The sequence below is a fragment of the Serinus canaria genome, chromosome 12, assembly GCF_022539315.1.
Source record: "Serinus canaria isolate serCan28SL12 chromosome 12, serCan2020, whole genome shotgun sequence".
Classification (NCBI taxonomy): Eukaryota; Metazoa; Chordata; class Aves; order Passeriformes; family Fringillidae; genus Serinus; species Serinus canaria.
Genome location: NC_066326.1, coordinates 16,460,726 through 16,478,238, shown reverse-complemented (window position 1 = coordinate 16,478,238; position 17,513 = coordinate 16,460,726). Strand labels below are relative to the sequence as shown.

Here is a 17,513-nt window from a genome sequence, read left to right as displayed (position 1 = left end):
CAGGGCCAGGACCAGGCTCTGCACTCCTGGGGCCGAGCAGGGAGGCTGCTCCCTGAGTGGGGAAAGGCACTTCCCCAGCACGAGCCCTGTTTTCCCAGCTCCACACACCTCATAGCTCTCCTCCTTCTCACCGGGAATGAGCACAGGAGGCTTCCACATGTGCTCCTCCACCTGCCCCATGACAACAGGATTCCATCTTCCCTCCAGCTGCTCAGCACCCAGAGCAGCTCCTGCTCTGGCAGAATGTCCTGCTGGAACACATCCAACCAGTGCCACCCGGGTTAGCCACAGGCCACCTCCACAGTAGGCCCTGCTCCTAGGCTAGGCTTTGGTCAACCATCTGCTTCTGTCCCCACACAGACAACCCAACAAGTGACCACTGCATGATGGAGGCCAGCTTTTTATTTTTTTAATATGGAAATTAATTTAAAAATAGAAAGAAAGACTGCCCCAGACAATAAATATTAAGCCTTCATGAAATAAATTAATGTAGAGACTCTGTGCAGGGGAAAGTCTCTCCAGTCACAGATTCAACAGCAACTGGCACTGGTCCAGTGTCCCCTCCCAACCTTCTCCACTGCCTGGTGCTGTTCAGAAGCAGCAGCGAGCCCACCCATCAGTGGATCTGGTGGGCCACAGCAGGGTGAGACGTGGCCTTCACACAGCCTGGCAGGATACAGGGAAGTCAGCAGGATTCCCCTCTGATGGCCACCAAGACACGTGGCATTGCTCCACTCATCTGGCCTAGCACACAGAGGTGGCATCAGACTCACAGGGCCAACCTACCTTGGACAGGACCCTCCAGAAGGGCCTGGGAGAGCCCAACCAGGAGCCTGCCTGGAGCCTTGACACAGAAGCCTTGACACAGGAGCCTGCCTGGAGCCCTCCACTCACACTAGTCTCATGTGAATTTGAAGAGGGTGACAAATTCTGGGGTATTTTCTTTTTTTTTTTTTGTATTTTTTTCTTTTCTTTCTTATTTTATTTGACATCAATCCCCTCCCTCCCTGCCCCAACATACACAATGTAGATGCCTCCCCACTCCCTCCCCATTAAAAACACTTTGTCCCCAACAAAGGTGGAGTCTGGTGGAGTCACCCCTGGCCCACCCCTCTCGCAGTGAGAGAAGTTCACAGATAAGGCAGTTCATGTGAGAGGGAGCTCGGCCCTGCCAGCGGTCAAGCCCGCACCTCCAGGCCTGAGAAGGGCAGTGACTCACAACACCAAGCCTCCACAGCCAGACAAGACAGAGAACAGAGACAGACAGACAGACAGAGCGTGGGGGGAGGCACTCCTACAGTTTGCATTGCTGCTTCCCTTCTCCCCGGCTCTTGCTCCCCCGGCTCTCAAAGGTCCACTCTATCCCTCTCCCATCTCCCAGCCCCTAATACAATTCTTATCCTTGACAGCTAAAAAACAACAAAACCAAACGAAAAGAACAAAACCACCCCCACGCCACACCCTTCGCATCCTTTTCCACCCACTGCCGTGGCCCAGAGGGAAAATCCTGACTCCCAAAAAGGTCCTGCAACTTTTGCCTCCTGGCGGAGCTGAGACCGAGCAGGAGCTGGGCCTTTTTATTTCCCTGTGATCTCTATGACATCGTCGTCTTTGTCCTCGTCATTAGAGCTGCATCCCACCTCTGGGACCTCCTGGGGTTCAAACTGAGGCACCTGGGACCGAAGGAGACCCCCAGCTGGGTAGCCCGAGTGAGGGGACATGTAGCCAGGGTAGGCAGATGCCATGCTCCTGGGAAGGCTGCTAGGCAAGACGGGGGCTGGGAAAGGAGCGAACATCCTGGGCTCAGGCAGGAGTGACTGCGTGAAGGGAAGCGAGTAATTGGGCAGCACCCCTGCCAGAGAAGGGTTTAGCATGAATGAGGGGACGCTGGCGGTGGCTGAGGTAGCAGCAGAAGAGCTGGCGGTGCCGGCTGTCAGCAGAGGGTCAGTAGTCACAGGGAACACCAGATGAGGGTCTGGGAGTAAATTGGGCAGCTGGTAATAAGAGGAGCCAGTGCCCATGTACAAGGAGTTTCCTGGCTGGGAGGCAAATGGATGGGTTAGGTTGTGGTTTAAAGAGACAGGAGGCATGGTGAACCCACCAGAGACGGGGTACCCGTGTTCGTACGGCTGCGCGGATGATGGCAACTGGCGCTTCTTCTGCTGCCTCCGGGATTGCTCCTCTGGAGCCGACGGCGACGTCGACTTGCGCTTGTTGCCCCGTAAGTCCAACACCGGGTGGGCATCGCCGTGCTGGCTGGTGGCTGGCAGGGCCGAGGACACGGAGGGAGCCATGCAGTGAGCCCCCACGCGCTGTTCGGCTCCTCGGGTGGCGGCGCCGGGCACGGTGTCCGTGCGGGCGGCGTGGCCCTGTGGCGCGGTGGTGCTGGGAGAGCTATGGCGGGACTCGCGCGCAGCCGCTGCCTCCGCGTACTGCTGCAGCTCGCTGATGATCTCGGGGCTGTCGGGGGAGATGGGCCGAGTGAGCTCCTCCGTGCTGGGGAGCTGTGGGGATGAGGCACTGTGTCTGCCATTGCTTGTGGACTCCAGGGAAGAGCTCTGGGAGCCTGCAAACAAGGAGATGGGGCAGGTGAGAAATACCTCAGAGAAAAACCTGTGGGCCAAGAGGCAACAGTGGAAAGGAAAGGTAGAAATATCTTGAGGATATGGCAGGGTGAGCTCTAAACACAGACTTGATGGAATACACCAGGGAATGCTGCCCCAGACACTCCACTAGAAAAGCACACGTGCAAGCCCCACGCAGCACCCACAAGCCCCTACCTGAGGCAGCTGTCCGACGGTCTTCATTGCCCTTTGGCTTCCCAGTGGTCCGTATGGCAAAAATCCGACCGTCGCTGGTCCGGATATACGTCCCTGGAACAGAAGCAGGACAACTTCATTCAACAACTTCATTACAACTCCAGCCTCAGCTCAGAACCTGGATCTATGAGCCTGCAAGTTTCCTTGGGCAAGAATAGGACAGTAGTGCTGCATAGGCCCAGTGGAGGGCTTTTAGCCCCTTCCTCACCCTCCCCTTTCACCCTTTCAGCTTTCCTAGACTGGAGATCCCCCCAACCAGTGTGCTGCCAGTGGGAAATGTGGAACTTCACACTTGAAACAATTTGCTCTGGGAAAACCAGGAAGTGTGTGGCTGCCTCAGGACTTTTGGTGAATGTTGTGAGAGGGAAGAACTGAGCCACAAAGTTCAACAGTTCCTCTCAGGGACAGGAGCAGCCACAGCTGCAAGAGCCATGCAGCATCAGCACACCTAGAGCATGGGCTGCAACAGTCACTGCAAACTCAAGACCTTCTTCCCTTCTTGTTTCCTTTTTTCTCAAGGGATTGATTCATGCCTTTACATCATTTTCTTTGCTAATTAGCACTGGCTAGGACTCTATCCACAAGTCTTAGCAGAACAGAATTACCTTTTGTCCCTCGGATGATGTGGATGCTCTCGCCAGCACTGATTCTAGCTTGTACATCAGTGGATGTATTTGTACCCGGAATCACAATATCTGGCAGTGAGGAAAGAAACAAAATAGTGCCCATTAAACTACATGTCAGCCACAGCCAGGAGAAAGCAGGTGCACCACCAACCCCTTTTTTTGCAGTGCAGTTTTCTCTCCTGTGTGCTGTGCTATAAGCAAGCCCTGGGTTTATTTCTACACAGTACAAGGAGGCAGCAGAGGCCCCAAGGAAGCTAAAGCCATGCTGTCCTGGCACAGCCACTAGCGACAGTATTGCAGGTCCTATCAGGGAAAGTTCACTCCCAACAATCCAGCAGGTCCATGGCTCTTGTATACCTGCAGGGAAAGTCTTCCGGGCACAGAGGAACCACTCAAATGCAGAGAGACAGTATTTTTGCCTCTGATGCCCATCTGCCCACAGCCCACGTGGGCATCTACAACTCACCCTGATCCTCAGTTCACCATGGGCATCATGACCCAACCCACTTTGAACAGTAGTAACTCACCCGTGGTGGTAACAATCTTCTGCACAAAGACACCAGCTCGCTGTAGATAGTTGATGGGGAAGTTGACTGCAGGGTTGGTACTTGAGGTTGATCCTGCACCACCCATGGGGACATGCCGGGGCATCATTGGAATGGGGGTGGACTGAACTGGGCGGACACTTGCCACTGGTTTGTCCTCACCCTTGAGGGCTGGTCGCCTAGTGAGAGAGGAGGGAGGAGAGTGCAGCATCCGCCCACAGTGATAAGCATCATCTGCCCCTTCATTTCATGGCTCCAGCGTGGGGAGAAGGGAAGGGGCAGGTGCTCACCAGTTCCTCTGGCTAAAGGCAGGGATGCTCGTCAGACTCTGGTCACTGGCTGGGTAATACTGTGCGTAGGACGGCCGGGTGTAGGGGACGGATGCTCGCTTTTCCTCCTCATAGCTCTTCTTGGCTGCTTTCTTCTCTGCCTTGGTCAGCTTGTGCTCCTTCCGGTCGATCAGCAGTGACTCGTGCTGAAAAGGCTCCTGCAACCCCACAGCACCACGGTTCTGGCACCCACACACCACAAGAGGGAACCAGCACACCCCCAACGGCAGTGCCCGCTCCTGCCGCAGCCTGTCTCCTTCCCAGGCTGGCAGGGCTGGCCATGGCAGAGCACGAATGGGGGCACTGCTGTGGATGTGACCAAGGCTCATCTTGAAGAGTGACAGTCAGCTAATGCCATCACCTGCCCAGCCAAGGCCATCACTTACCACGAGCACACAGCAAAACCCAGGAGTTTTGGCCAGGCCAAGAGCACAAGTACGGAGCTTGCCACGATGTCACACAGCCCCCAGAGCCCCACAGCACCTGACACAGGCCCACTCTGCAGCACCACCCTACCAGTGACACTCCTGACAGCACAGGCCAGTGATGCCTGTCCCAGCTTTGGTATAAAGCCACCCCAGAAAAGAGCTGGCAGCAAGCTGGGATGTTCCACTGCCACCTTCACACCCAACACAAAGTTGAAGAAAGGGGGGCCTGACAACCTGCCTCCAAATCTGTACAGGACAGAGGTGTTTCTAGATGAGAGGAAGATATCACAGGGAAGGGCAGGGATCTTTGGGTCCTCTCTAGAGAATTTTATGCCTATTCCCACCAGCACCTAGGTGCATCCTTCTTGCCACCATGGCCCCATCACACTTCCAGATTCTTCCAGACCCACTCCTGTCTGTGCAGGGCAGTGCCAGCAAAGAAACAGGTTAGTCTTACCTTGGTGATGAGGTGAGGATACTTGAGACAGGCTAATTGTAGAACAGACTCCTTCATCTTGCTCGGATTGAGGGAGAGCTGAGCAGGGTCAGATTCTTCTTCCACAAAATGCAGCAGGTTCTCCACCTCCCGTCGAGTGAAGTTCAGCACTGGGTTCAGATCATCCACCACCCGATCTGGAAAAGAGAGTGAGTGGAGTGAGCAGACAAGGGAAGACATCAGCACTGCTTGCCCTTCCTACACTGCTGTCCTAATACAGCTCCCTCCTTGCAATCCATGCAATCCTCATAAATTTTCTGTAAATGTCAGGGCAAGGAGAAAAATCATCATGTTCAGAGCTGAGCCTGTTTAACCAAGTCAGTCTGACAAGTGCCTGTGTTCCACACTGCACAGCAAAGCTGTGCAGGTCACCAAGCTCCTGACAAACAGGAACACAAAAGTAATTATGGATAGTGTCCCATCTCACATAACAAGGCTGTAAACATACACATCCTGGGACAGAACTGCAGCCACGTCAGTATGTGTTCTCCCAAAAATCCTACCAAAAAGGCTCAAATTAATAACTATGCACTAAAGTGGAAAGCTCAGAAAAGCAGCCACATTCCCTCACTCACAAGAGCCTGAATGTTTTCCTTGAACATTCCCTCCTGCACACAGGTCAAATGGGAGCACATGGAGAAAACACCTCCATCCAGGGCTCTCCTGGGAGCCAGGCCAGCTGCCAGGGGACTCCACCTCAAGTGCACAACAGCAAACTGAGCTGATCACGCTGGGCTGCTGCCTCTGGAGTTTGGAGCAAAGAAGAACACAGAGCTCTCTTTGGGTCATCACAACCCTCAGCTGCACATTCTATGAGAGCAGCTTGACAACTGGAACATGCCAGCACAAAAGATACTTATGGTACAAAGGCAGCTCAGAACCAAAATGAATTCATTATTCTTGGCATCTAAGCAAGAACTAACAGTCAAAGGTGTCAACATATGCTTTAGTTTAGCTATTTTCCCTCTCTTACTGCAGGAAAATGGAGATACAGAGCTATTCAAGTAGTAACACCCAGTTTAAGATAAGCAATATCCAGGCAGAGGGGAAAACAGGATGACCAACCCCCTGCATCTCCAGTCTGTTGCAGTAACCAGAAGAGGAGCAGGGGGAGTAAATGGCTCAGCAGTGGACTGGGACCACAATCTTGCTGCAGGATGCTGGCTCTATCACCACGAATTTCTTACAGGATCCCATGTCACTGCCAACTCAAACATCAAACATGTTTGATGTCCCTGGGATGGTGCCTGTAACCTCTTTGTTTTTCAACCTTGAAAAAAGAAGTTACAAAACCCACAGAAACAGGACTTAAAGAAGCTCAGAGGAGTGAAAGCTGAGAGTGAAACGTTGTGTTCATCCACACTTACCTGACATGCCCTGCTTGGAGATCTGGCGGTCATAGATCTTCTTCTCCAGGGTGTAATCAGACACCAGTCTATAGATGTGGCACGGCTTCTTCTGCCCGTAGCGGTACACCCGGCACACGGCCTGGGCGTCGTGGCACGGGTTCCAGGAAGCATCAAACACCACCACTCTGTTTGCTCCAATGAGGTTCACACCCAAACACCCAGCACTGGAAAATTAAGGCAAATTTCAAACTGCTGCCCTGGTCAATTTTCAAAACTTCTAGGCAGGGACAACCATCACAGCCAAGAGTCTGTAAAGGGTCTATGGAAAGTTTCCTCTAGTCAAACTTTAAACCCAAGTTTGGTTTCCAAGACTGTTAAGCTGTTGCAGAGGCCTAAGGCTGAAATCCTACATCCCTAGGGAATTCAGAAGCAGATGGCACTATCATATCACGGAGAGCATATTAGAGAGGAAGTTAAGAACTGAAAACCCACGTGCATCCAGAATATCAGTACGAGTCCTTCCCCGTGCCCTTCTGCTCCAGCCAACTCACCGTGTGGACAAAAGGAAGAGCCAAACAGAGGCATTGCTGGGATCATTGAACTGGTTAATCAGCCGTTCCCTTTCCGAGGCAGAGGTGCTGCCATCCAGTCCTGAGAAAGGAATTAAAGATACATGTAAAAGCTCTGTATGTTTGGGGGATTTCTATTAGAACAAACCCACTTTCCGAACACTGAGCTTTGAAACTGGTTCCAAACCAATTCAAGTTGTACTCCAGGATCTCAACTGGACCACTCTGTACCTGTAATATGCCCAAAAAGGCAGGTGTAATGCAGCCAGCCAGGTTGGGACTTGATCAACTGAAAGATTAGGTAAATGTTACTCAAGCTTGTCAAGGCCAGGCCTAGGAGCACTACAACACATCTAGCCTTTAAGGTTCTGCTTTAGGCAAGGTGGAGAGCAAGCAGGAACAACAGGAACAAAGGCCTCATGTATGCAGGAAGCTCCAGGAATCAAGAGAAAGCAAAATTGTAAAGGCTTTGGCAAACCCTCAGAAAGTAGACCTGAGCACAGACAGTGCTGGTGTAAAGGAGTGCAGGGGGTGTCATGTCTCTGTTCCTGAGCAGCAGCTTGCTTCTGGCAGCTCTGCAAAAATCAGGAACACCATATCCACCGCTCTTCTCAGTCCTGGCCTGCAAAGTAGCCATACAAAGCAACAACCCATACCAGAAAAAGATTTAAAGCTGGGGAATAAGGGAGAGGAATTCACAGCCTTGAGCAAGTGAAAGCATTCCACAGTGATTCTGGTTTTGGAAGCAAGATCTAGCAAATAGCCAACAGGAAGCAAAAAGTATCTTTTGCAACTTAAATAAAGCAGTAGTGTGTAAGTGAGATGTCAAAGATGTCTAACATCTTCTAAGTAAGATGTCAAAAGAGGATTTGGAAATTACTGCTTAGCTGCTATCCAACTGACAGTCTTCCAAAACAACTGAAGTAAGAACAGTCTGAAAGAGGCTCATCAGAAGAATGCTTCAGCAGAACATTTTCATACCCAAAGACAACTAAAAGAAGATGGTGGGCAACTTTCAGGAATTAGTCCTTCACATGATCAAACAGTGTCACAACAAAAGAGAGGAGGACTGGATGTACTCACTGTAGTAGTTGATGTTTCGGACCCAGTTATGAACTCCTCCATCTGAGCCTGGAGGACTCGGCATCGGTCTCTTTGCCAAAAACTCTTCAATGACAGATAAGGTGGACAAGCTCTGGCTGCAAAACCAAGATCTCTGTTCAGGAAAAAGTCCCCCAGCAGCAGAAGTAGAGTATTAGAACCCTTCCCCAGCCATGACAGTGCTGATGGTTGTCAAACCCTTTTTGTGCAGCACAGCCCTCACTAGTAAATGTGACAGTGGCAGAAGTATAAAATCCACAGATAAAAATCCACATTAATACAACAAAGGAGAAAAGGGGAACTGTCACAACATTCATTCTCTGTAAAAAGCTCCTAGTACCAGGGGGGATCCAACTACTCCAGTTGGTGATACTCTGCTTACCTGAAGACCAAGATCTTGTCTCCAAGCTTCACACTTTCCTCAATTAGGTGGAAAAGTAACACCATCTTGGGTGAGTTCTCCAGGACTCCCGTCTGGTAATCACACAAGATGTCTTTGGCCTACCAAGAAATGGGAGACTATTACAGGTGGAGTTGCTCATTCCCTGTTTAGTTGAACAACCCTGTCTCAAGGTGAGAGAAATAAATCATGGCAACGAGGTTATTTACATCCAGTTGCTTGAGGTGACCATGCTACTCCCAACTATTGCTGCTACCTCCCATTCCAGAAGCTCCAAATGACAAACTTCTTCAATGAATGACTGTCCTCTCAACCTCTCATGACTCTTTCATCTCAAGAGCTTTCCTCCATCCTTCTAGATTTACCACCCTCTTATTTAGATCAAACTTCACCCTAACACCTTTACTTAGAATAACAAAATCCACAGCCTTTTTGGTCAGATGAGAACAATGACATAAGAGTGCTGCCTGCCCTTCTACCTCCTGAGAGTCACAAACCCCTCCTAACACCACGCAGATCTGCTTATCAAGATGCTCTGTAGTAAAGAGAACATAGGAGAAACCCACAACTCAAACAGAAGAGTCTTCTCTTTGCTCTGCTTCAGAAAACTGTCCAGTCTTTCAGACTCTCCAAGTGAAGAGTTTTCCAGCAGTGACACTCACCCACTCATAAGTTACGACCTGATTTGCTCTCTCCTGGAAAGGGTTGAAGCCAACACTCTGGAGGAACTTGCTATTAGTAGCTTCTCCAACTGGTGATGCCAAAGCATTACTTTCTGTTTTAACTTTAATTCCCTGAGGCTGGCAGCGGGAATTAGTGCTTGCTGTGCTAAGATCATCCACATCCAAATCCTGCTCGTTTGCCAGATTCTCCTTTTGCAGAGCTTCATACAATACATCTGGATGGTTCCAGATCTGAAGGGATAAAGAAAGGAAGTGGTAAGACCTTCACTGGTCTGCTACTTGCCAATGATTGTGACCTGAAAGCTATCACAGCTATTCAAAGGAAAGAACTAATACTTCTTCTGGCTCTCATATCTTTAAATGTGTCCAATTGTTTCCTCAAGGACAAACCAAGAGGTCACTGTGCCCCCCACACAGCACGAAGGCAGAGAAAGCTGCCTGCTTGCACTAAGTAGGTACAGTTATGCAGGTTAAGGTATCAGCCCAGATTGTTTCAGCTGATGCCAGCAGGTTTCTTGCACAGTTTGAAAGAGATATTTTAACATCCCGGCATCCCAGATAACAATACTGTTGAACCACTGCAGAGCATTCTGGGTAGAGGTGATGTCCCTGGCCAACCACACTTTTACCTCCTCTTTTGACTTATATTCCCCCTTCCCCAACAGATTAGAATCTTTCTTTGCATCTTCTGTCAAAACATACCTTACAACAGACACAGAAAGCTTTGAGTGGGTTCAGCCCCAGCCAGCCGCTGTTGCCTGCATCCCGGAACCGGTTCATGAACTCGGTGTAGAGGGCCCGCTGGATCTTGGACAGACGTACCAGAATGACATGCTCTTCCTTAGATGGGAGCTGAACCTTCAGCACGTTGTGGCCTCGCCTGTGGAGGAAATAAGAAGAGTGAGATAAATATAGGGGAAGGGAATTTCCCATTATGATCTCCCTGTGGCTGCCTGTAGGGAAAGATTTTGACTTCTTGCCCACCCAGCTGCAGGGAGAAGGACCTCTAAATTGTATGTTTCTCTAATGCATGACACTTCTGAGATACTCTCCCTGCGGCCAAATACCAATTGTAAACACAATTACAAAGATCTCAAACATTACAATCTTCTAGCACAGGTCACAGAGTTAAGAGGGTGATGAAAGTCCTGTTTTCCATGGTAGCTGAAAACCACAATCAAGATGTAAAATCTATTTTCAGCTCTACCAATGATTAAGACACTCCAGACCAGCACCCTAGAATCCTCATCTGAGAAAAAATTGCTGATTTGTTTCCAGAATGGTGGAGTCACTATGATTTTCCTTAACACTTTCACGAAACACGTTCAGATTCTAAGACAAGGATGTCACAAAACACATATCCAAATTGGCTGTTAAGCCATCAAAATAAACCTGAGGTCACTCCAGGGCAGTTTGAGGTGTAGTTCTCTGGAGTCTATGGTACCAGAGCAAACCAACTTTGCACTGTGGCCAGCAAGGAGGGCAGTGAGCCTCTCCCTGTACTCAGCATTGTGAGGCCCCACCTTAAATCCTGGATTCTGTTTTGGGTCCCTCACTACAAGACAATGAGGGGTTGGAGCATGTCCAGATTCAGGCAACAGAGCTGGGGAAGGGTCTGGAGCACAAGTCTGATGAGGAACACCTGAGGGGGCTCAGCCTGCAGTAAAGGAGGCTTTGGGGGAACCTCTCCACAAGTCTCCACAAGTACCTGGTTATATCCAGGAAAGGAACAGTCTCTTCTCCCAGATAACAAGAGAAGAGAAGAGAAATGGCAAGAGAAAATGGGATGAGAGAAAATGGCTTCATATTGTTCTGGGGAGGTTTAGATTTAATATTAGAAATAATTTCTTCATAGAAAGTGTGGTTAGACATTGGAACAGGGTGTTCAGAGAAGTGGTGGAGTCACCAGTCCTGGAGAGATTTAAAAGACTCGTAGGTGTGGCACCTGGGGACAAGCTTTAGTGGTGGCTGTGCTGGATTAATCGTTGGACTTGATGATCTTACAGGTCTTTTTCAACCTAAACAATTCCGTGATTTTATAAGGCATCAAGATTTAGTTGCACTGCACGGACTCAGCAAACAAGCCAGGTAACTTGTGAGGAAGGAGCTGTTTGCATGGGCGACACCCCTGAGATCTGCCCTTGGACTCACCGCTGCACGAAGCCCTCCAGCAGGCTGTGCAGGACGTGGCTGCGGTAGCGCATCAGCCGCACGTCCTGGGGGGTGCTGTCGATGCACTGCCCGTTCAGGATGGGCCGCTCAAACATGTTACTGAACTCCTGCCGCGAGCCCAGGAAGTCAGGCCGGACAAAGTCCACCATGCACCAGTACTCGATGAGGTTGTTCTGCAGTGGGTACCCGGTCAGCACCACCCGCCGGCGCGAGCGGATGTTCTTCAGTGCCTGGGAAGTGCTGGCATGGCAGTTCTTTATCCGGTGTCCTTCGTCACAAATAACCACGTCTGGGCCGGGGCGAGACAAAGCCTTCTCGATCCCTGAGGACAAGGGACATTAAGTGTTTGTTAGAGATGAATAAGAAAAAGTTCTGGTTTTATAAGGTCACCAGCTACACAATAGAGGGGTATTTCTGAAAGACAAAAAAGCAGTATCCATAGGTGCAGAGAGCAAGGCTGATGCAGGAGATAACATGTGACTAGGCAGTAGTTCTGATTTAGCAAAATGTGGTAATGGGCAAACAGGACTGTCCCTTGATTTCTGTTCAGTGACTTGCATTGCATCAAGTTGGGTATCTTGCATCAAATCAGAGTGGCAAATCTCACAATGACAAATCCCAGAGTTCAGTGTACTGAATTCCACACTTACTTGGAGCTCTTTCAAGAAATTAAAGACTCAGACAAAGCTCAACAACCTTCTGCCTCCAAAGACACAATCCCGCCCAGCAAAGCTCTATCATGTCAGTGATACTAAAAGCAAGTTATAGGTTGTTTCCCTGTGCTGCTACAGCTGACAGCCAGCTGGACAGCAGGGTCACACTCTCCCCTCTTGAGGGCTGACTTCCCACCTTTCAGAAGCTCCTGCTGCCGGTCTTCCTCATCCAAGTCAATAATGACAGGGCCAGTTTGTTTCTTTGTTCTCTTCTTCCTGCCAGTGGCAAAGGACTTCTTCAGTGAGAGGAGACGGTACATCTCATATCCCATCAGCAGCACACCACCTTCTGTCACCCAGTCATTCACCACCTTTGCTCGTGCAGCTGTCGTTCTGCAAAACAACCAAATAAACTTAAGCTTTACTCCAATTTCAGGTTGAATCACTGGATTGGAGTTTGCTGAGAAAAAATACCCATTCAATGGGTATTTTAAAGCATTTTTCTCACATCAAACCAGATGGAGGTTTACAATTAAATTTCTTTAGGAAACAAACAGATACAGAAGGGGGAAAAAGCCTTTTATGTGACATGGAGAAGGACAGAGAATGACAAATCCTTACAGGAAGTGAGGTATAGAAGTTTGTCATGCACAAAAGCATATAGAACTCAAGAGCTCCCTTTTTATAGAGCTGCCGAGTTTGCCTCTGCAAAAACCATTTGCAGAACAAGCTGCCAGTGCACATGGCTGTAATCTTCCAGCTGTTTATCCCCTGTTGTCTCCTTCAATGCTCCTATCCCCCAGGCTTCCTTCCCTTCCAACATGCTCAGAATTGGTTCAGATCAAGACACTGTCTTTGCTCAGTCCACCACAGTACATCAGATCCTGGCCAACAGTAAATACATGGCTGAAGCAGCATCAGAAGATTCAAATATATCCCACCTAGAAGGTGGGATATATTTGAATCTTCAAATATATCCCTACACCAACAGGGTTGGTGTATAGACACAGCTGAGAATTCCCCAGGACCACTGCACTGCCCTGAAGCATGCAAGGAAAATGACCGAGGAAGAAGCAGAGGCCCCTGAGTCGGTTTAGAAAAGCTTTTACTGTCACCTACTTGTGTTCATCATTCAGGATGTGGACTTTGAAGGTGCGGGGCTGGACCTCTTTGGAGTTATAATCAGCAGGAAGGTTTTCAGGTGCTGGGAGCCACATGTTGAACTCTGCTAGCCAGTTTTGAAGCGTATTCACCTGAAAAAGTTAGCCATGGAAGAATTAAAAACCCAATTGAGTCACTTGGGATTTTTAAGAATAAAAATGAGATTAGGGAATGATACCAAGTATGCCCAGATGGAAGCAGCAGCTCACAGCATGCAAATTCAGGAACACAGGGAATGATAGAGGGGGAAGAGCAGCAAGGATGTGATAAAGCTTGATGAGTGATGGGACTCTAATCAACCTTCTCTATGCAAAGAAAGAAGCAGTGCAGGGAAGCCCTTCAGCCAGCCCTTCATGTGGCTACTTACAGGTACAATGGCAAGAACAGTCTTTGCCTCCGTGTGCCGAAAAAGTACATCCAAGAAAGAGATCACCTGTATGGTCTTGCCCAGGCCCATGCTATGTGCTAAAATACACCCAAACCCACTGCTGGTTTTAAATCTCTCCAAGGACTCGACCAAGTTGTCATAAAGGAATCGGATTCCACCAATCTAGGCAGAAAAGTAGAAAAAGTTTTAGAATGGTGGCTGACAAAAAAGCCCAAAATGGGTAAGGATTTACAGAGTGCATGAGGACCATGAAAATGTAAAGGGCATGTTTCAAGCTCATTAAATTACTCTAATCCAGGAAAAACTCAGTATTTTTAGATGTTCATAGAATTTCTTGAGACTTTATCAATAGATCAAAATTAACTTGTAGCCAGAGGATCTGAATTGCAATTGATTAGTTTGTTTATAAATATTATTTTATTTTTAAAAGTTCATCTAAATATACAAAGGTCTGATAGTAACAGCAGCTGAAGTTATACAGAGCCTTGACCATCCTCTAGTTCAGATTTATCATTTAACTGACCACCACCACAACCAGATTGGTCACAGGGCTCACCAAAGAAGTTCTGCTGAGATTCCCAGGCAGGCTTGCCTGAATTCATTGCATTTTCATGGCTAACAAAGCTTACCTGATGAGGTTTCACTGCACGTGCAAGCTGGGGAGCCAAGAAAATGTCCTCCTCATTTGGTGGATGATTGATGTTGACAATGACTTGCCCCAGAGCATCTGACTGATTTAAGGCATCATTCACATGAGAGCCACTGCTCTCTTCACTGCCATCCTCCTCCCCTTCATTGCCAGAGTCACTGCTGTCCACAATTTGGAGGGCATCATCCTCTCCTGAGCTCAGCTCAATCACTTCTGCAAAGTAACCAAAACAGGAGAGAATAAGGACAAAGTTAACTTGATGTCAGGGTTTATCCTGAATGGAAAAAACCTATCAGGAAATAAGGCTACCCCCAGCTTTTTCAATTCCACCCTGACCTAATGATGTATACTGAACAAGCAGGCATGATACAGGCACAAACCACACCCCCCAGACCAGCGTTTGAAAGCTTCCAGGGCTTCCAAATGTTTCAGGGAACATTAACTTGGGCTGATCCAAAGAGAACATGAGACAGTTTCTAGGAGTGTTTTACATTCTCTTCCTAATTCCCAAGCCCAGACATTAATTTTATTGATTGATATAACTTCTAAGAATCACCAAGGAGTCCGGTTGAATCCATTTGGGACAAGGGACACAAAATCACTTCCAGCTGCAGATCTGAATACTTAGATGCTCCTTTTACAAGCAGCAAATGGTGCCACGTCTCCTGTAAGCATTCTTCAGCAATGCACTGGGCAAAATTAAGTGCATTTATAAAGCAGAAATAAACACAAGTTCACAAGAGGGCCTGACAGGCCATTTTATAAATGTCATTTTAGGACTCACAGGCCAGAACTGCCCATATAATTGGAAACCAATAGGCCTACAAAAGTCTGAAGTGATTCACCACTGGAGCATCTGACCAGATGAAAACAGACTTGTGGCTGAATAAACAGCATATTGTGAAAAGAGCCGGCTGAGGCAGTTGGTCACTTACCATCTTTAATGCTATTTTTTCCTTTAGTATCATCTTCACTGCCACTGCTGGTACTGTCGAGGCAGATCACTTCCTCAGCCAGGACCTGAGGGGGGAGCTGGGTTGCCTCTGCTGTTCTAAAAACGATGTCCTCTACAAACATAAATTACAAACAATAAGTAATTCATAATAATGGGGAAGGAGACAAAACTGTTCAGAAACCAGACAGTATTTCCTTCCACTTTAGCTCCAATAACTTAGTCCTGGAATTTTCCATAACAGACTCTCACTGTCTACAATCCTGCTATGACTCAGCTTCCTGGGTCACAATCTCCTCCATTCCCAATATGCTGAAACAATAGCCCATTGCTGATGGCACCCTCTGTTTCATGCCCTGACTGGGGCACACTGACCATGCAACATGCTAAAGCCCTTTGTTTCTCTTTTTTTTTGGTCTCAGTAAAAGCTGTGTTTCATCCAGCAGAGAAAGTACCAACTGCTGAAGGGATAATAACTGCTCTTTGTTAGTAGGGACACTGTAATAATTACATCCCACATATCATAAACAACTTTTGCTGATCAAGAGAATTTGTTTGTATGTTTTTAGTACTGCCATGTGGAGGAGAGGCTAATAGGGCCAAACACCATCACTGAAGTGACACAGCAAACAGTGACATTCTTCTGGGGCTGAACCTACTCTGCGTAAGCCAGAGTGTTTTAAACAGCTTATTCCTTCTCCCACGTGTAAAAGTGTTTTTAATACTTGCACATAAGGGAAAATATCTATTTCTTCAAGAAGCAAGGTCAACTCAAGAATTCCTCACCCTTGCCCAACATCCAGCTGCACTTCTCTGCCCTCTGCACCTTTTGAAGCTGTGCTATAAACTAAATCATCAAAATGATCCAGACTGGGAAACAATGCAAGGTGACATATTCACCCAAAGACATGAGTGATGCTTAACCATTTATACTGTCTGCAACTCACTGCTTGCCAAAACATGCAAGGAAGGCCAAGGTTACACCACCAACATATGTGCAGCCAGTCTATTTGTTCCACTATCCCCAGTACCAGACACATGTGTTACCAGACCATTCCCAGGACAAACAGGATCTGGCATTTCTGCCAAGCCTGTTGATTTAAGCTCCCATACCAGCTGGAAAGACAAGAGAGATCTGTTTCAGCATCCCCCTACACACACTTGATGTGCGTCAAAATATCTTCAACAAACATTACCTGGCACCTTTCACCAAGCAGCCACTGTATCCTTAATAGAAAACAAGGGCAGAAGTGGAACTGCCTACACTAAACCTACAAGTGGTCTGGAACTGCTGTTCCAAGAGTTTACACTTGAAAGTCCAAGTACAGCATAGACCCACAGAATGTTTGGGGTTGGAAGGACTCTTCAAAGGTCATCTAGTCCAACCCCTCTACACCAAACAGGGATATCTTCAGCTACATCTGGTTGCTCAAAGCCCAATCCACCCTGACCTTGAATGTTTCCAGGAGTGGGACATTTACCACATCTCTGCATAACCCGTGCCAGTGTTTCAGTACCCTCAATGTAAAGCATTTCTTCCTTGTATCTAGCTTGAATCTACCTTCCTTTAGGTCAAAACCATTACCCCTTATCCTATCGTGGACAAGCATGGCACTACCTTCTTCATTCAGCATCTATCCTTAAAACTCTTGCTTTGGCTGGCATCTCCCAGTGCTTACCAGGAAGAAACTCCAGGGGAACAGTTGGTATAGAGGCTGGATAATCCTTCCGCTGCTGCTCAAGCCGTTTCCTTCTCTCCAACTCTTCCTGCTGGGCTGCCTTTGTCACGGCTTCCAGTTGGTCCTCACGCAACAGCTTTCTGAACACAGGGGCAAAGGGGACTTGTTTACCCTCCATTTCTTCCAAAAATATGAACAGCTACACAGCTGCTGCAAAGAGGACTGACAAGCTCCAGGTATTCTGCCAGCCACATAGAGTAGGAACATCATCCCCCAAAAGATATGGGCAAATTCTACAGCTATTTCAGCACTACAGGTAACACTACTATCACTCAAGGAAAAGACAAAAGTTCAACAGAAACAAAGTAATGAAAGGAGGAAAGAGGTAAGTGAGTAAGCACATATTAAACTAGGTTACCACAGACTAGTTCTTCTGCTTGCAAGGGTGTTTTTTTATTGATACACAGTTTATAAAAACAAAATGCACTAAGTCATGCAAAAAAGATATATGGGA

At 48.1% G+C, this 17,513-nt stretch overlaps 1 protein-coding gene across 3 annotated transcripts in view; it reads right to left on the bottom strand.

Annotated features, from left to right (window-relative positions):
• Positions 1–17,513, bottom strand: part of RAD54L2 (RAD54 like 2) — a 69,095-nt gene that overhangs the window by 3,274 nt on the left and 48,308 nt on the right. For 2 of the 3 annotated variants that reach the window (XM_030228017.2, XM_030228018.2), the window contains 19 exons: positions 17,000–17,139; positions 15,304–15,435; positions 14,349–14,581; positions 13,699–13,881; positions 13,290–13,423; positions 12,367–12,563; positions 11,497–11,839; positions 10,048–10,225; positions 9,325–9,576; positions 8,645–8,763; positions 8,245–8,360; positions 7,144–7,243; positions 6,611–6,816; positions 5,205–5,380; positions 4,281–4,477; positions 3,973–4,169; positions 3,425–3,514; positions 2,781–2,873; positions 385–2,566 (listed from right to left, as the gene is read on the bottom strand). In XM_030228017.2, the coding sequence (XP_030083877.1) occupies positions 1,578–2,566; positions 2,781–2,873; positions 3,425–3,514; positions 3,973–4,169; positions 4,281–4,477; positions 5,205–5,380; positions 6,611–6,816; positions 7,144–7,243; positions 8,245–8,360; positions 8,645–8,763; positions 9,325–9,576; positions 10,048–10,225; positions 11,497–11,839; positions 12,367–12,563; positions 13,290–13,423; positions 13,699–13,881; positions 14,349–14,581; positions 15,304–15,435; positions 17,000–17,139 (4,075 nt within the window). In that variant the 3' untranslated portion in view covers positions 385–1,577. Of the gene's footprint in view, positions 1–384; positions 2,567–2,780; positions 2,874–3,424; positions 3,515–3,972; positions 4,170–4,280; positions 4,478–5,204; positions 5,381–6,610; positions 6,817–7,143; positions 7,244–8,244; positions 8,361–8,644; positions 8,764–9,324; positions 9,577–10,047; positions 10,226–11,496; positions 11,840–12,366; positions 12,564–13,289; positions 13,424–13,698; positions 13,882–14,348; positions 14,582–15,303; positions 15,436–16,999; positions 17,140–17,513 lie in introns of those variants that run through there. The other variant, XM_030228019.2, reaches the window with a different exon arrangement.